Source organism: Rhinichthys klamathensis, unplaced genomic scaffold (genome assembly GCF_029890125.1).
Source record: "Rhinichthys klamathensis goyatoka isolate OS25496 unplaced genomic scaffold, OSU_Roscu_1.1 h1tg000243l_1, whole genome shotgun sequence".
In the NCBI taxonomy this organism is placed as follows: domain Eukaryota; kingdom Metazoa; phylum Chordata; class Actinopteri; order Cypriniformes; family Leuciscidae; genus Rhinichthys; species Rhinichthys klamathensis.
In genome coordinates this window covers 817744-835482 of record NW_026606765.1, presented here as the reverse complement: position 1 = coordinate 835482, position 17739 = coordinate 817744, and the positions used below count along the sequence as shown (strand labels likewise).

General features: G+C 37.9%; 1 protein-coding gene across 1 annotated transcript in view; it reads right to left on the bottom strand.

Moving 5' to 3' along the window:
• The window catches only part of LOC130100503 (LHFPL tetraspan subfamily member 6 protein), an 80931-nt gene extending 65832 nt beyond the window's left edge, over positions 1-15099 (bottom strand). The window contains exons 1-2 of the mRNA XM_056265975.1: positions 14795-15099; positions 12341-12881 (exon numbers count right to left, since the gene is read on the bottom strand). Of these exons, the coding sequence (XP_056121950.1) occupies positions 12341-12725 (385 nt within the window). The 5' untranslated portion in view covers positions 12726-12881; positions 14795-15099. The remainder of the gene's footprint in view (positions 1-12340; positions 12882-14794) is intronic.
• Positions 15100-17739: the final 2640 nt, after the last annotated feature.

Genomic DNA, 17739 nt, shown 5'->3' with positions numbered 1-17739 from the left:
ATAAACCAGTTTTGAGGAAAGTTACTTTTAAAAAGTAATGTGTTACAATATAAGGTTACCCCCTAAAAAGTAATTAATTGCGTTACTTACCCTAGTGAAAAATAAATGTACTAAAATCATGTATTTGAAATACATTTATTTTATATATTACAAATACATTTAAATATTTACATAAATACCCTGCAATTGTACTTTTGATATACTAAATAGATATACTTAAAGTCTGCTAAATTGGAACAACTAATTTTGTACTCAATGTACTTTAGTTATCTGGGAGTAGTGCTGAAGTTCAACTAAAGATATACTTAAGTATATTTGATTGTGCTAAAGTGGAACTATTACACGTATACTTTACGTACACTTTAAATATATTGCATTTAAATTATACAGTGATCATACTATCTTTACTAATAGTGATATTAACACACATTAACATACAAACTGACGTTGTGGGGTCCCTATAGAAAGTGCCACAACCACTACCCCTTCCCAGCGCCCCATGTAAGTCGAACTGATCTCCATACCTGGCGGGTCGGAGGGACAGAACTTTACAAGGGTAAGGTCGATAGCTGTTGTTCCTATCTAATTCACCCAATTCAGCCATGAATGGTTGGATAACACTGCGGAAGCGTGCCGGGTCCAGATGGAAAGGGGCGCTATGGAGACCACATCCTGCCTATAGGGAGGTAATATGTGGAAGATACACATATAAACTGACCCTCAGGACAGTGCTACATATGGAAGATCTCTATGGAACCATTACTGATGCAGAGACGGGGCAAAGTGGAACCTGCCCAGGGAAAGACATGGGTTTACTGACAGGGAAACCGTACCATGGAAGAATACACATATGGGATTACCAAGAGCGAATCACAACATATGGGGCATCTAGCCCAGTACAGGTGCTGACCAACCAGGCATTCACCTCGAGTACTGGGCTTGGCTTCGGATGCCTCCGCTGCATCTGACTGCCGAAGGATGCCTGGAGGAAACACCATCCAGGGTTTGGCAGAGAGGGAACTCACCTGGAGAGTGAATAGGGCACTCGTATCCCCCTGAGAAGGGAATGGCGCTGCAAGTGAGACACTTAGGCGGCCCTCCTGCACATTACCTGTTTGTACCCAAAACACGGGGAGAAACCGGCTCCACTCGGAGATTGTAGAATCTCGTGATGGGTTAGGTGTCGTCCAGCCCGCAGCTCTGCAGATGTCTGCCAGGAGGAGGCAAAGAGGAGGCAACTCTTTGTGGAGTGAGCTCTCACCCCAAGGGGGCACGGCTCGCCCAGAGCGATGGCATCCACTATCCAGTGGGCCAGCCTTTCCCTTCTGCTGACCTCCAAAGCAGACACGAGCTGTTCTGAGCTTCCTAAGCTTCGCGTACCGAAGACGTAGATGTGCAGAGCATGAACGGGACGCAGAGATGCGAGAGCCAGCGCTTGCAAGTTCACTACCTGGTCCCAGAAAAGAGTGGTGGGAACTTTAGCACATATCCAGGCCGGGGTCTCAGGATTACATGAGGGTCAGCCGGTTCAAATTCCAGGCACGTTTCCACCCTCTTGATAGATGTGAGCGCAGTCATGAACACTGGAGAGACAGGATCTTAACCTCTACTGACTATAAGGGCGCTCTCTGTATGGCTGTATGTACCAAAGACAGGTCCCAAGAGGGGATGAGGCGTGGCCGAGAAGGATTTAGTCCCCGAGCACCTCTCAGATGACTAGGTCGTGCTTTCCCAAAGACCTACCGTCTACTGCATCGTGATGTGCTCCGATAGCAGCCACGTACACTTTCAAAGTGGAGGAAGTCAGCCTTCACTCCAACCTCTCCTGCAGGAAGGAAAGCACAGAGCTGATTGTGCATTTACAGGGGTCTTTGGGAAGAACACTAATCAACGAAAAGACTCCACTTCAAGGCATAAGCTCACCTAGTAGAGGGGGCTCTGGCTTGAGGGATAAGGTCTACCACCACCTGTGGTAGGCTACTTAAGCCTGCCGCGTCCCGTCCAGAAGCCACACGTGGAGGTTCCAGAGATCTGGACACGGGTGCCACAAGGTGACCCGTCCCAGAGAAAGTAGGTCCTTCCTCAAGGGAATCCACCAATTGATCCGAAATGACTCAATATCAGCTTGACCACCTGGGGGTTATTCTCCCGGGAATGTAAGATGTGGTGAGAGCGCGTCAGCTCTCCAGAGGAGGAGATGTTGATCAAATTGGGACATGCGATGTGAAAGTAGACCACCTGATCATGGATGTATGCCACCATCGCCGCGTTGTCTGTCCGGACCAGCATGTGCTTGCACGCACAGGGAGCGGAGTGAGAGCGGAGGAAGCACCGAAGCAGCTTCGGGCAGTAAAAGATTCCTTCCACGACTTTGGGCCAATCCCAATTCTGAAACGTTTGTAAAAAAAAAAAAACGGTAAAATCGTCATAGTTTGCTAACGATAGTCCTGCAACATATTTTCATGTCTGATAACTGGTGAATGTAGGGAATAGGCTTATATTTCACTGTACATCTGCTATGAACGCATCATACATACCATAAACTGATCCACCAGCAAACTTAGGCGTCGAAGATATCGTCGTCTCCATTGTTTTCTGCGAAATTCACAAGACAAATGCAAAAAAATAGCTGTAACCCACGCAACTGAGATGACTGCAGCTGTCCACGGCATCTTGGAAGTTTGTGATAAACATCGGCGCATCTCCTGTGAAGTAGGCGCTAGCGGCGACGTATAATGACGTGTAACGGTGTAGTAGTGGTGTCCCATTTCTTAGGGGAATATTTTCACCCCTACACCTTGCCACTCTGTTTCAAGGGTCAAGGGGAAGGCGAAGGGTTAGACTTGGGATTGGGCCTTTGTGTCCTCCTCATGCATCTCCTACTGTGCAACACATCTCACTCATCAATGTCCATTGGCTTGTTTTGTTACCACTTGAAGGTGATTGGAGTCCCAAGTGAGATCCCAGAACATCAGTCTGTCAATGTAATGTCAACCTTGGCTGACTGATAGGGAACTCAAATTTCCACACAAGCTTTTTTTTTCAATTTAAAGAAAGGGCAATACCATCACCCATCACAGCAGAAAACATTTTATTCGGATATGACTCAGTATATTTTGACTGCTCCAAAACAAATCAACTATTCAATACAAGTTATTTGGCCCCTTTCAAACAGTATACGGTCAGCAATTCATCACAGTTTGAATCATAAAAGCACCCAACAATGAATCACTTGCTGTTTTCAGCATGACGAACAAAGACGTGTCAAAGGGGGATGTCAGACAGACAGATAAATCTATAATCTAAAAGTTTAAACATGAAAGGGAAAAATGAGGATAATTTCTGTACTTTCAAGAACAATTCGCTCATGGTGAGCAATTCTCCCAAATGACTCATCGTTCTGTCTAACGTTTCTTTAGCCAAAAGAACACAATACACACCACAGCAGGAAGAACCTGTTCCCTGATCCCCTGTATTTAGTCCAAATGTACTTGTCCAAGAAACATGGTAATACCCTTTCCTTAATATGCAGCTGAATTGAAACTAAAATGAATACAAATCCACTACAACGCCTGAGTAATATGTCCATTAGTTTGACTGAGGAGGTTTTCCATTAGGTTTTATTGGTTCAATTCCAGCTGGCAAACAAACACACATTAACACACACAATAAATGAATTATCAATGCCTGTTTATCTTTTTCCTGTGAAAAAAATACACATGCTGGTACATTTATAATCCAGGGACATTATTAAGAAAGGGCATATTTTGAATAGAGAAAAAAGAATCATGTATATAAATCATATTTGCATATTAAACAAAAACATTTAATATACATGAATATTTAACAAATGTTTTACAATAAAGTTACATTTTAATGGACAAATGATCACACGTAAACCACCGAATAACTTCTTACTGAATCCTAAGTGCATGGAGTGATGTGTAAACAGACTAAATTATAAATCATATTCACTGTTAAATTGATGAACCAGTTAATCCGGTTCATGAATCAGATGGAATCGAACCAGTTGAAGTCAAATTAATTAACAGGCTCAATGATCCAGTCAGAGCAATTCTTGAGTTCAACAGAGGTGAAGATTGTCGGTAAATAATTAAATTGCACTTTTCACTATAGATCTGATTATAAAAAGCTGTATAAAGATTCCTAAAATCTTCCTCTTGTGTTTTACAAATAAAACAACAACATAAGGGGTTGGAACAGTGTTATTTTACTATTATTTATATACTGTTGATGTATTTGTTAATGTTTTTAATTAGCTTTTATTTTTCTATTTTCATTTTCATTCTAGTTTGTTTAAGCAATTTTGTTGTGTGCATTTTTTTATATTTCTATTTTGCTTTCATATATTTTATTACAGTGTTAGTACTTCAATTTAAAATTGTTTTATTTCAGTTAGTTGCCAAAACATTTTCATTTGAGTTTTAAGTTTTTCATCATTTCGCTTTATTTCAGCTTTATTTCTATTAACAAAAAAACTGTTTTCAACATTGATAATAATAATCAGAAGTGTTTCTTGAGCATAAAATCATTATATTATGATTTCTGAAGGATCATGTGACACTGAAGACTGGAGTAATGGTGCTGAAAATTCAGCTTTACCATCACGGGAATAATTAAAATATTATTAAAATAGAAAACAGTTACTTTAAATTGTAATAATATTTCACAATATTACTGTTTGTACTAATTTTTGGATTAAATAAAAGCAGCCTTGGTGAGTATAAGAGACTTAAAAACTTTTCAAACTTTTGAAAGGTAGCCTACTGTACATTTACATTATTAATAGTAATAATTAATTAGAGCATTTTTGAATTATTGAGTAAACTATGAAAGTGGCGCTCCCTTTCCCCATAATTCATATGCATTTTCAATTTATAAAATAAACTTGATGCATTTCTGACCAACTTGCCCATGACAAATGAACCATTGAATTATAAAATGAGATTAAACTGCGTAATTCTGGAAGGGCTTTCCATTACTTCACAAAGGGAAACATCATCCATCTCTGAAAGAACAAAGATAGACTTTCGAACAAGAGGGCAAGAGGAGGTCTCTAATCAAAGATGCTTTTGGTGACACATAAAGGGCTTATCAAACTCATTATCAGCAAAATGGGCATCAGATGAATCAATGTGAGCCGCAGGGAGGTGTTGTCTTTGCCAAAGCCCCGCTGTTCAGAGCCCTCGCTGCCAGACAGCACTCATTAACACACCACAATACAAATGAAAGAGACTCAATTGGCAAGGACAAGCTGCGGTCCAGTGATTTAACATCAGGGTACTGTTCCGTCTCTCTCTTTCTCTGGGTCGCTCGTTTTTCTCTTAACCCCTGTCTGGTGCTTTTCACCGTCTCTCATTCAGTCTTGTTCAGTCGCGCATACTTCAATTTAACGCCACGCTTCAACTCATGCGGCTAGTTCAATGTCAAGAGTTCAGCCGGTGTTCCAGGAACTCAAAACTAAATATTCGATAAACCTTAATTACGACCACACTGTCCAATCTATACACTTACATGACGATAGGATAATACCATGTTTTTTTAAGACTATATGGTATCTCATTTAGTACCATTTAGTACCCTTTCAATATGTAATTTCATGGTGTCTGGGCATACATAAAGTAGCAGTACTATAGTGATGGTAATACTACTGTACTCTGATAAATACCATTGTATAATTCATATAGCATGGTGTTGCCATGGTCCTCCAAGGCACATTCAAGAATATAATGATACTACAATGGTACATATCACAAAACAAATCATGGACTTTTTGGTCTTTGTTGCGGTGTAAATATACTGAATAATATGAATTAACATGAACATGTACTAGGGTTATGATTAGGTTTAGTTTCTTGTAATTATGCATAATTTACTGTTAATACTACAGTAACAAGGACACTGTAAAATTCAGTTCTCTAAGTACATTTTATCAAATAAATACCACTGTAACTGTAATTCACTGTAATTCCACGGTTTTATTACGGTAAAACTGTTACTATCATACTATGATCTTCTTAAAATGGTAAATATATATATATTTTTTAAAATCATAGTATGCTATATTTTTGGACATAATAAAGTTCTCAAAAGTACCTTGCATTACCATCTAAATACGATTTAGGAACAAACTGCCATGGTTAACAAAAGTAATAACACTTACACACACACAAAAAAACAAGTACTGTGGCGGTAATAGGGTACAGTAATGGTATCAGATGGTAACACTGTGGTAATTTTAAATATACCATGGTAGAAAGGAAACAGTTCATATTATCAATGTTGAAAACAGTTGTGCTACTTAATATTTTTATTCAGGGTTTTTTAGTCTTTACTGATCAATTTTAATGCATCCTTACTGAATAAAAGTATTATACTGTATAAACTACTTGATATGTAGGCCTAGTGCACTAGAATAGAGACATTCAAAATGGCTACTCAGCCTGACTTATATTCTCTCCAGACCAACAAAAACACAACGTCAGTTCAATTGACAGAACGTCAGTCTCGTGATGCAACTAAACAACTAATTGTCAGTTTCCATTGATTGTAAGTGAAAAACTGCTGATGAGGGGCGTGATGCTTGCTTACATCAGCCACGAGGTACTACATCACTCTGTCTGATGAAGGCAGTGCTCTGAGCAACATGACAGGAAGTGATGCGTTCAGCAGCCCTGCGCTCCTGTAACCTCCTTGTGTCCGGCTCTCTTAAGTCAAACGCCTCTGTCTGCTAGTTAGAGGCGACAGTGGACACCTCAGCTGAGCACATGATGACGCACCTGGATGGCTAACTGGAGATCAGGTGAAATCTGCCCTGACACTGTTGGCTTCGGGGCCAATTTAATGTCACAATAGTTATGAGTGCAAACCTCACAGGAGGACAGCACATGAACGCACATGTAAAAAAAAACGAAGACTGAATGCATTTGATACATGAAGTTTTATGCAAATTGTTCGCTTTAACATGAATTTAAAAGGGTGAGTGGGACTGAAAGCCAAAAACATTTCTTTGTCCGCCTATTTGAATTCAAAATACATTAATTCGGCTCACCTGCACTGTAAACCCTAATGCTCAAAATAATTAATTGGTTTGAGTAGGACAAACTTAAATTAAACAAATTAGTTCAGTCAAATTAACTTTTATGAGTATTTAGCACTTTCTTTTTCTTTCAAGTTCACTGAACTGATATATTTTAAGTAAACTGAACTGTTTCATTGTTTTGAGTTTTATGAAATTATTTATTTTAACTTAAGTTATTTACTTAAGTTTAACTGAAACAGCTGGGATGTCTATTTCCCAGCATGCTTTGCCGATGGCACTCGAAAGGGAGAGTAAATGCTAAAATTAAGTGTAATATAATGTTTTTTTGTGTGTAAGATTAATGTTATGTGTGAGATTTAGTAGTGATTCATGTTTTGTTATGCTAATTTAGAAGAATTTCTGTTAATGTTGGCTTTAGGATAGTTACCATCATGGTGACAAGTGGTGCGTGCAGCTTGATTTGAGAGCAAATAATCCATTTATATATTGCTGTGCTCATACAGCAAGTATTTCTGTATAACATACTATTGCTAATATGTTAGCATTTACCATGTTAGCAGATTAGCTTTTTAAGCTGACTAAGTTTATACTAATAAAAGTATTTTGAGTTCTGCCAACTCATTTGGGTTTACAGTGTACTTCATAGATTTAAGTTATATTAACTGAATGGAATTAGTACTATTAACTTTATTTACCCAAGGTATCTTAATTATAAGTTATTGAGTTACTTGAACACAAATCAAATATTTTTTTAAGCTTAAATTGTTTGAGTTAATAAACTTAAATGATTTAAGGCAATCGGTTTCCTCAAACGGTTTGAGTTGAACTGCTGAGCTTGTTGGTTCAACTTAAAAGCATATATTTAAAAAAAAATCTAAACTAAGTTGTAACAGAAAAGCTGCTTTAAGATGCATTGCTTGTGTTCCTGAATGGTAGAACTTCGGAACAAACTGTAAAAAGTTGTATTAGTGTAACGTAATGTTTTTAAGTTGATTCAGTGATATTTTTCATTTGAATAAAAGTTGCTGCCTTAAATTAAGTACAATCAACTTGGATGTTTAAGTAATTTCAACTTAAATTACATTAACTGACAAAATTGCACAGTTTGTTTTAATGTGAAAACACATGTTGTTATAAATTATTGATCATAATTTTTTTTTACAGTAACCATATGAAGCACATCATTTAGTAAGAAACTACAACAATCAAGTAAATCTTTCTGGGGTTTTACGCAATTTTAAGATCGGAATGCTTAAAAGTTAAGAACATGAAACAATGTTAGCAACCCATTCTTAATGCATTTCCAATTGAAACAGGATATTCAACAAGACAAAAATGTAGCAAAGCTGATTGTGTCCATCAGCAAAAGTAAAAAGAGGCCGTTATAGCAGAAAGGAAGCAGATGATGGGAACTAGCAACACCAAGGTTATGGGTTCGATTCCCAGGGAATGCATGAACTGTTAAAATGTATATACATCGAATGCCGTGCAAGTCGTAAACACTGTTTGAGCTTCAAGAAAAGCAAAATCATTCATGAGGCAGAGCAAGTTTTTGCATTTTTGACAAGCATTTTTATGATAAACGGCACACAATAATCCAAGAATGTGCATTAAAGTAAATAGGCTCCATTTCAATTTCATGTCGTCTTTAAAAAAAACACGCAATTAGCACGTGCGTTTGCACTTACACTAAGCTAATGAGAATGAAGATGAGCTGTTGTCACTTCGGCTGACAGAAGAGACAAATGAGCTGAGTTCATGAAGACAAAGCATTTTTAAACATCATGAGTCCAAGAGCCTGACTAGAATTTTCCACACTTTGAGCCCCTGCAGTGAAAACTTCCTTCCAAGACGCCCCACGCAGTATTTGTTTCACCTTCTCTGTCGAGTGCCACGAGCCCTCAAGACTATCAGAGCAGCAAATAAAAGGCACCTCGCAGGCGAGAACTAAACAAACTGAGTTTGGAATTACAGACCCCAGCCTTCAGTCTAAACTCAATCAGTTTCCCTTCCCTCTCTCCTCGCTGAGGCAAAGGCACCCTGAATTACACCGGCTGGAATCGATGTTCACTGAACTACAGACAAAGAAAAAGGTGCTTGTACTTCATGACCTCATGATATGAATATGACTTCTGTCTTGTGTCTATAGTTTTCAGTTTGAGCACATGGCGGATGAGTGTGTTTGTCTGCCATGTGCTCTGTTTGTCAGTAGGTGTGTGTGTGTGTGTGTGTGTGTTTGTTTCTGTGTGCCATGTGCTCTTCTGTCAGTCGTTTACACCTGACAGACGTTAGAAGAGATATTTATTAATCGTATAATTTTGGAAACATTATAACGCACACAAAGTCAATTTATAAATCAGTTATCCTTATGTCTGTGTGTAGAATGCACACTACCATTAAAAGTTTGAGGTCAATAAGAATTAAAACTTTAATTCACCAAGGATAGAAAAATATGAAGCAGCACAACTGTCTTCAACGTTGATAATAATCAGAAGTGTTTCTTGAGAAAGATTTCTGAAGGATCATGTGACACTGAAGACTGGAGTAATGATGCTGAAAATTCAGCTTTGATCACAGGAATAAATTACATTTTACAGTATATTAAATTTAGTGCTGGGCAACGATTAATCATGATTAATTGCATCCAAAATAAAAGTTTGTTTTAACATAATATATGTGTGTTTACTGTGTATTATTATTTTGTATATATACATACACACATATGCATGTATAGATTTAAGAAATATTTCCATGTATATACTGTGTGTATATATATATATATATTTATACATAATTTATATTATATAAAAATATGTTATATATAAATAAAACAAATTCTTAAATATGTAAATATTTAAGAAATATTTGCATGTATATATATTTATACATAATTTACAACATATATAATATAAATATTTTATATATAAATAACACATTTTTTTTACAAATATACATGCATCTGTGTGTATTAATAATGAATAATTAATTAATAATCGCGATTAATTGTTTCCCAGCACTAGTTAAAATAGAAACCAGTTATTTTAAATTTGAATAATAATAATTTACAATATCACTGTATTTTTTATCAAATAAATGCAGGTGAGCAGAAGAGACTCAAAAAAATATTATCAACCCCAAACGTTTGATCTGTAGTTTACTTAGGATTGCTATTATTGCTCACCTATCACAAACTTATAACCTTACTTATAACCTATTATTTCAAATATCAATATAAATACTTAAATCGGCTTTACAGTATAAAAAAGGTTTAAATATTTTCAATAAACATGCATGCTTGTAAAGCGGTTATAGTGTAAATCTCCCAAAACCTCTCAAATACATGAAATAGTCAAATATCACCTTCAAATCAAAAGACAGAAATAAGAAAATATGTTTCAGTAAAAAAAATTATAATAATGAGAATAATCGTGGAGAGAGAAAGAAAAAAAACCCCAAACTAATGTGACCAGGGGGCTGTTCCATAAACCAAGATTAGAGTATAAGCCAGGCTTATTTCGGTTAGTCGGGCTTATTTTTGGTAGATTCGGTTTCATAAATCAAACTTAAAAAAGTTCAAACTCAGTTACCCTGGCAACTTATGCTGGGAAACTAGCCTGGTCCACGGCAGGCTAACTGTCAGGCTAAGCCTCAGTTGTTACACAGATCCTCAACACTGACCGACAAGAACACAATGATATTACCACTGACAGTCTCTAATACCATTATTGGACTTTATAAATACACAGTATACAGAAAATCAACTTAAATAAGGCTACAATATAGACACATATATAAGGCGTTTTAAAGTTGTCCGTTTAGGACATGTCATTTTTGTAATAAAGACATTTTAATTAAGGAGTGCCTCGGTTATCATATATATATATATATATATATATATATATATATATATATATATATATATATATATATATATATTTTATGTACTTTATTATGTCTTTCAAACACATTTAACACAATTATACAAATGGACAGTTCCTTTAAAGACATCATATTTCCCCCCAATAAATATTCCTTATTTTTCCTTCTACTTTTTTTTCTTTTGTAATAATACCAACACATATATATAAATAAAACCATAAATAAATATTAATAAAAATATAACATTCACATATATCAAACTCTTATAATGAATGACACATAATTCCTAATAGTTATTCAGGTAATATTATTTAAATATCAAATATTCAATATTAAATAAGTAAATAAATAAAATAACAAATAACTAGAAATAAAAGGGAAGGTTACATAAAAATGTAGTTAATGTAGGCCAATATATATTCCTTTATTTTATGGAATATTCTTTGATTTTAGAGTTGCACATATCTTTTCAAAATGTATACATTTGTTCTTAATTTAATGTTATCCTCTCCATAATGTACTTTAGAAACTAAATCTAACCACTCATTTAAAACTGGGGATTCTTGCTTTCTCAAAAAAATGATTGCATTAAAAGCTGTAATTCTCAGCATTCTAAATAAGTATATATCATCTTTATAAAGTAGCATAGGTCCTATACCCAAAACTATATTTTGTATCTTTATATATTTAGTTTCTTAAAAAAAAAATCTTCCCTTGCAATTAGGCTACTTCTGTTCAATTTCTTTTTTTTTTATTAGAAGTATAAAATATATGAGTGTAATAAGCTAGAAGTTCACTGCAACTTATCCAACATCCTAAAGAGAAATTATTATAATTAGAAGATATTTCTAGTGTTATAAAATATCACATATTAATTTTCCAAGCAAAATGTATATTTTAGTCAGAATTATTGCGCTCCTATTTGGCGCGCATGCGCGCAGCAGCGCTCGTTCAATATGAAGATTAGCAGCAAAATGGATACATTTGCACGACTTTCTAACATTTACAGATGGAGAATATAACTGTAAAATGTCATTTTTGCACTGAGGGGGGAAAAAACATGTCACAAACGCATAAAACAGCACAAAATATAGCTGTTTGATGGTGGATCGATTTGATCCACGATCGACCTCTAGGGCTGCTTCAGAAACGCGTGCACACGCAATTATCTAGACTAGATAAACCTGGATCAAATTAGTGAGATTGCGTGAACTTCAATTACCTTTTATGGAACCACTTTAGCCCCAACTTATTTGTTAGGCTCATTCAAGTCCGGTTTTGGAGTTTAATCCCCGCTTTTCTAAGCTTCATTTATGGAACAGCCCCCAGGACGTGTGTTTGTGAGTTTCAGCCTAAACTTGTCTCCATGTAAACATATCTGACAGTCGGTTGACTCACCTCCGAGGAACTGCATGCCCCCTGCTGCGCGTCCAATGGTTCTGGAGATGAGCTCTGATATGCAGCAGCCCATGAGCGCCGTGAGCGCCACCAGCAACAGCAGGCCGCATCCCACCCCCGTCACCACCGTACAGATCCGCCACTCCACGCTCGGGATGCCCTGAAAGCTCGCGTAGCGCCCGCACTGCTCCAGCATGACCGTAGCCTGCCTCTCCTCGTCCCGCACAGGATACGAGCACCGCCGGAAAGTGCCGAAGGACACCGGCTTATCCATCTGTGAGCCCAGAAGCCAGTAGGGCATGAAGAAGCCCACGCATGAAGCTGCTGCGCTCAGCAGGGACAGCAGAGCCCAGATCATCCCGGTGCACGTCAGGCTGGATGCCATGCTGGACAAAAGGGTTTAAATATTGGACACGCTTCCAGAAGAGAGCTTGGGGGGGGGGGAAGAGAGGATGTCACGAGAAACAGTTCCTTTTCCCTTGTTGGAAAGAGGATGTCTCTATCTCCATACGGTTTTCACCATGGTTCTGTGTGCCGTCACCTGAGGAAGAAGCAATAAAACACACTGTCCGATCAGTCTTCAGGATGTTTCGACTAACATTTAGCAATCAGTAAGAGTCACAATTCCTGTTTTCTGATGCAACAACATTCATATACACCAGGGGTCCTCAACTCTGGCCCTCGAGATCCACTTTCCTGCAGACTTCAGCTCCAACCTTGATCAAACTCATCTTTTCTAGTAACCCTGAAGACCTTGATTTGCTTGTTCAGGTGTGTTTGGTTATTGGAGCTAAACTCTGCTGGAAATTAAGGTGGCGTTAGACTACACCGTTTTCAACTAAAGACTTAAAGTCCCCCTGTGGTGAAAATCAAGCTTTTAATGTTGTTAATATGTCTATGTGTTTTTAATGTGCTTTAAGTCAAACCATGTGCAAATTCATAAGTCGACACCATTGCTGAGTATTTTCTCCTTAAAACTGCAGTGAACGAAAGACAGTCTCAAAAACACGGTTTGAAATCGCTGGTGTTTCTGACGTCACAAACTACCTTAACCAATCAGGTCAACGTGTGATCGTCAACGAGTGGATCTCTGAGCTGGTGCGAGTGAGTGGAGGAGGGGCTCATTTGCATATTCATAGAACTGCATATACTAAATGAGGCAAGGGTGTAGAGTATAGTTTTTCTTTAAAAAGCGACATCGCCATCTACTGGCCTGGCATGAATAATACAACGTTTTTGGCGTTGTCACAGATCTGTTTGAATGGGGATCGTGACAACGTTTTCGCCCTGTACGCGAAAAACGCAAAGGAAGAGTTTTTCGTTTTAGTACATCGTGGTCGTGTAAACGTAAGTGGACCTCGAAGGCCAGAGATGAGAACCTCTGGTATACACTATACAACTGTTCAAAAGTTTAGGGTCAGTAAGATTTTATTTTGAAATCTGAATTTTGAAATGAACAAAAAAAGTAAAGACAATTATAATGTCACAAAATATTTCGTTTTCAAATAAAAGTTGTTCTTTGATCCAAAACATCAAAAAATCCTGAAAAATGAAAATTATTACAGTTTCCACAAAAAAGTAAAGCAGTACAACTGTTTTCAACATTGATAATAATAATCATAAATGGTTCTTAAGCATCAAATCAGCATATTAGGATGATTCTAAAAGACTGTATAAAAACAAATTTAACAAATGATTTTAAGCTTCTGAAGTTTAACTTGATGCTTGTTCATCAGTTGTTGTTAATAAACTTGCTACTTCACTTCTTTAAAACAGTCAGGAAGAGTGAACATTACTCCATATAAGGCTGACTTAGGGCTCAAACATCTAACATTTACACAAAAGATTGCAGAGGGACACTAGCAGAGGGAAAGAAAAGAAAAGAAAAGTTTTTTTGTGGTAACATCTTGATTTTATTAGTCAAAAATATTATTTGATTTGCTAAACGAATAGCTACAGTAAAAATAAAGTAAAAGCTCATTTTGAGGCTCGTCGGAAAAACTCCTTAATGTAACTGCACTTTCACTTTTCATGTAAGAATGTAAGAATCTTTACAATAATCAGTTATCGTTAATAGCTACGTAGGCAGCCTATCCTTAACAGATCAGCCGGGCTAATTACATTTCTATAGCCTGGGTGAATGACATTATTTAAGGGTTAGGATAATTTAGCTTAATGTAGGCTAATCATATTTATTATGATATGAATAAATAAATGACTACAAAGTGTTTGCTATGATGGGCTATATAGGAGCTCAAACATAAATGTGTAGCTACAGAAAAGAAAAAGAAAAAAGGAATAAAGTTTTTGGCAAAGCTCCTCAACAGACTGATCTATTAATAGTGCCAATGATATATTTATGATATAAACTCCTGCCATGCAAAAGACTAGCATCGACATCATGCAAAACATGAATAACCATATTTAAAAAAAATATCTTGTGTAATAACTTACATAGATAGGCCGATATTCTGACTGGCGTGTTAATTCAAACTCCGGTCCGGCTTCATATGGGACCGTGAAGAAGAAATAAACTTTGTCCGCACAACGGGGCGCAACTCGCTATACGCGCGCAGAAAACGCGCGTTAAATCCCGTTAAATGAGGGTCTCCTGAGGTCTACCTGCGTCTTTCTGTTTAGTTCACTGTCACTCCTGCAGGAAAGCGCTGAAATAATCCCAGTGTCATTAATAAGAGACGCGAAGTACTGAGCAGTGTGTCCGTATCGCTGCACTGAGCGCAGTGTGGCAGCAGTCAGACTCTCGCTCGCTCTCTAACCTACTAGAAGAAGCTCCGCCCACCGGCCTGATGCCGCAAAATCACACCGGGGCTAGTTGTCACACGTTTTACTCAAGTAATACTTCTCAGGGTAATTTATTTTAAAATCAGTTTCTATATAGACACATGCCTTAAAGTCTTTACTAAATAAAAAATATATATACATTTCGAACATATCCTTTGTTAATGCCCAGCTGAAAAAGTTGCTGATTATATCACACACACATAACTTACTGCTGGGAATGTTGTCTATATGGAATTTGGTGTCACAACCTGTTTTCGATTTTTGAGACGAAGTCTGCGTTTGAAAATAAAAGAAATAGGCGTATTGTCTAAAGCAGTTTTTTTTTTTAACTGCAGGGACCCTCAGGGGCCACAAGATGGTCCCTGGAAAAGTTTAGAAAAAACAAACAAAACAAATCTAAAAATAAATAGATGATAAAATAGGATTATAACTAAATAAAGAGTTTCAAATAAAAACTTAATACATTTAAAATTTAAATTTAATAAATACATAACACATATTTATGTATATTTAGAACACATAACAATGTATTTAATAAATAACATTTAATAAATAAATAAATAATCTAACAGTAAAGTAAAAAAGACATACAGTAATAATATAACATAATAGAAACCAAACGTTTTCCAAATAATTTTCGAAACATGTTTTTAATAAAATTGTTTCATATACAGATTGAGTCTTTATACATAAAAATATTAGCAATTTTTAATTTTTTTGGAGGGAGGCTCCCTCGCACGAAGATGATCATATGTGGGTGTATGTGGCATCTAAAAGCTGATCTATAGAAATAAAGTAAAGAAAAATTTAAGTTGAACTCTCCAACATCTGTATTTTAAATGTTTTAGGTTTTTTTTAAACTAAATTTATACAGTAACTATTAATTCATAAAAAAATGTAAAAGTATCATAAAATATCAAAACCATGTGGTCAATAGGCTCCTCAAACATACTCTGATATACTCTTACTCTTATACTTTTGGCAGTCTAAAATCTGAAGATTCTCTAAAGATTAGATGTCCCTTCTTGCAAACAGTTCCTCAAAAGCACTTGCATCAAATAGAACAAAAATAGAACAAAAACCATAAAAAAATTTAAAAAAAAAAAAACTGTCACGGGTCTTAAAATCCAAAGAGACTTGAAACAGGAAATCTTGCATAGGAAACTCGAATACTCAGGAAGGTAGCAGGTAACAAACACAACTAACATTGACAATGACCGACAAAAACCTGAACCAAACAGGAAGTATTTATACACAAGGAATATGAGGGGACTAAATGGGAACAGCTGGACGAGTATTAACTGATTAGTAACCATCGAGACAAACGAGAACTAATATAGAAACGTCAGGAACGAACCAAACAGAACATAATTGTGACAGAACTCTCCCCTCCTGCAAGTCGTGTCCTTGCACCGTAACTGAAACTCTCACTGCGGAGAGAGAGGGGAGGCTTTGGAGGTGGGTGTGTAGCTGGCGATGGACAGGGACCTGGAGGAGCCGACGGAAACAGACAATGTGGTGGAGCCGACGGTGGGAGGGGCCAGGGTGAAGCTTTTGGCAGAATGTCCATGCGGAACCCGGGAACCGACTGACGGAGGCAGAAACAAGGTTCATGGACACCTTTGCAGAGCAGAGAGGCTGACAGACTAGGGCGACATCCGTGGCCCGGAAGCCCTAGATGGAGCTGCTGGCTCGCGGGACCGAGGCAGAGACAGGGAACGGCAGACCGGGGCAACGACGGAGGGAGCATGGACGGGAAAGCCGAAGCGAAGGAGAAGCCTGGTGGAGCCAAAGGGGTGGAGGGTCCAGGTGAAGCCGGAGACACGGAAGTTCTTTGCTGAGGCAGAGCGATGACTGGCCGAGGCTGATCCGGAGAGACGAGTGAGCCCGGAGGGGTCCTAGGGCTGACGGAGCACGTTGGAGTCGAGGGAACGAAGACCCGGGGCGGAGCCGATGAGCTGACAAGCCGAAATGGGAGGTGGAGACAACCCTAACTCTAACCTTAACCTGCCCGAGGTGCAGCCGGGGACTCGATCTCATGCTGAGCTCTCTCAAGAGGAAGCCCGAGGCGAAGTCGGGGAGCCGCACGGAGTAAGTGGCGGGGGAGGGCCGAGGAGCAGGACGACACCAGTGGCACCGACGGTTCCAGGGAACTGGACAAAACCAGTGGAAGGGATGGGACTAGGAAGTCAGGCAGGTACATGAGAGGAGGAAGATCTCCGAGTATACAGGCAGTCGGACGGGACTGACGTAGAAGGCGAAGACTCAAGGGTGGGGACTCAGGAGGGAAATGGATCCACGTACCACATATCTATTAGGCAGAGGTCCTGGGCAGCTTGCATCCAGTGGGCTGTTCTGGTAGGTGATGAGCCTCTGCAAGACCTGTAAATCCATCTTTGTTAGGTCAGTCATTCTGGTCTTAGAAGAGACTTGAAACAGGAAATCTCACAAAATAGTCCTTTAACAGGAAACTGGAATACTCAGGAAGGTAGCAGGTAACACAAACACAATGATGACCGACAACAAACTGGACCAAACAGGAAGTATTTATACACAGAACATGAAGGGGACTAAATGGGAACAGCTGGACGAGTATT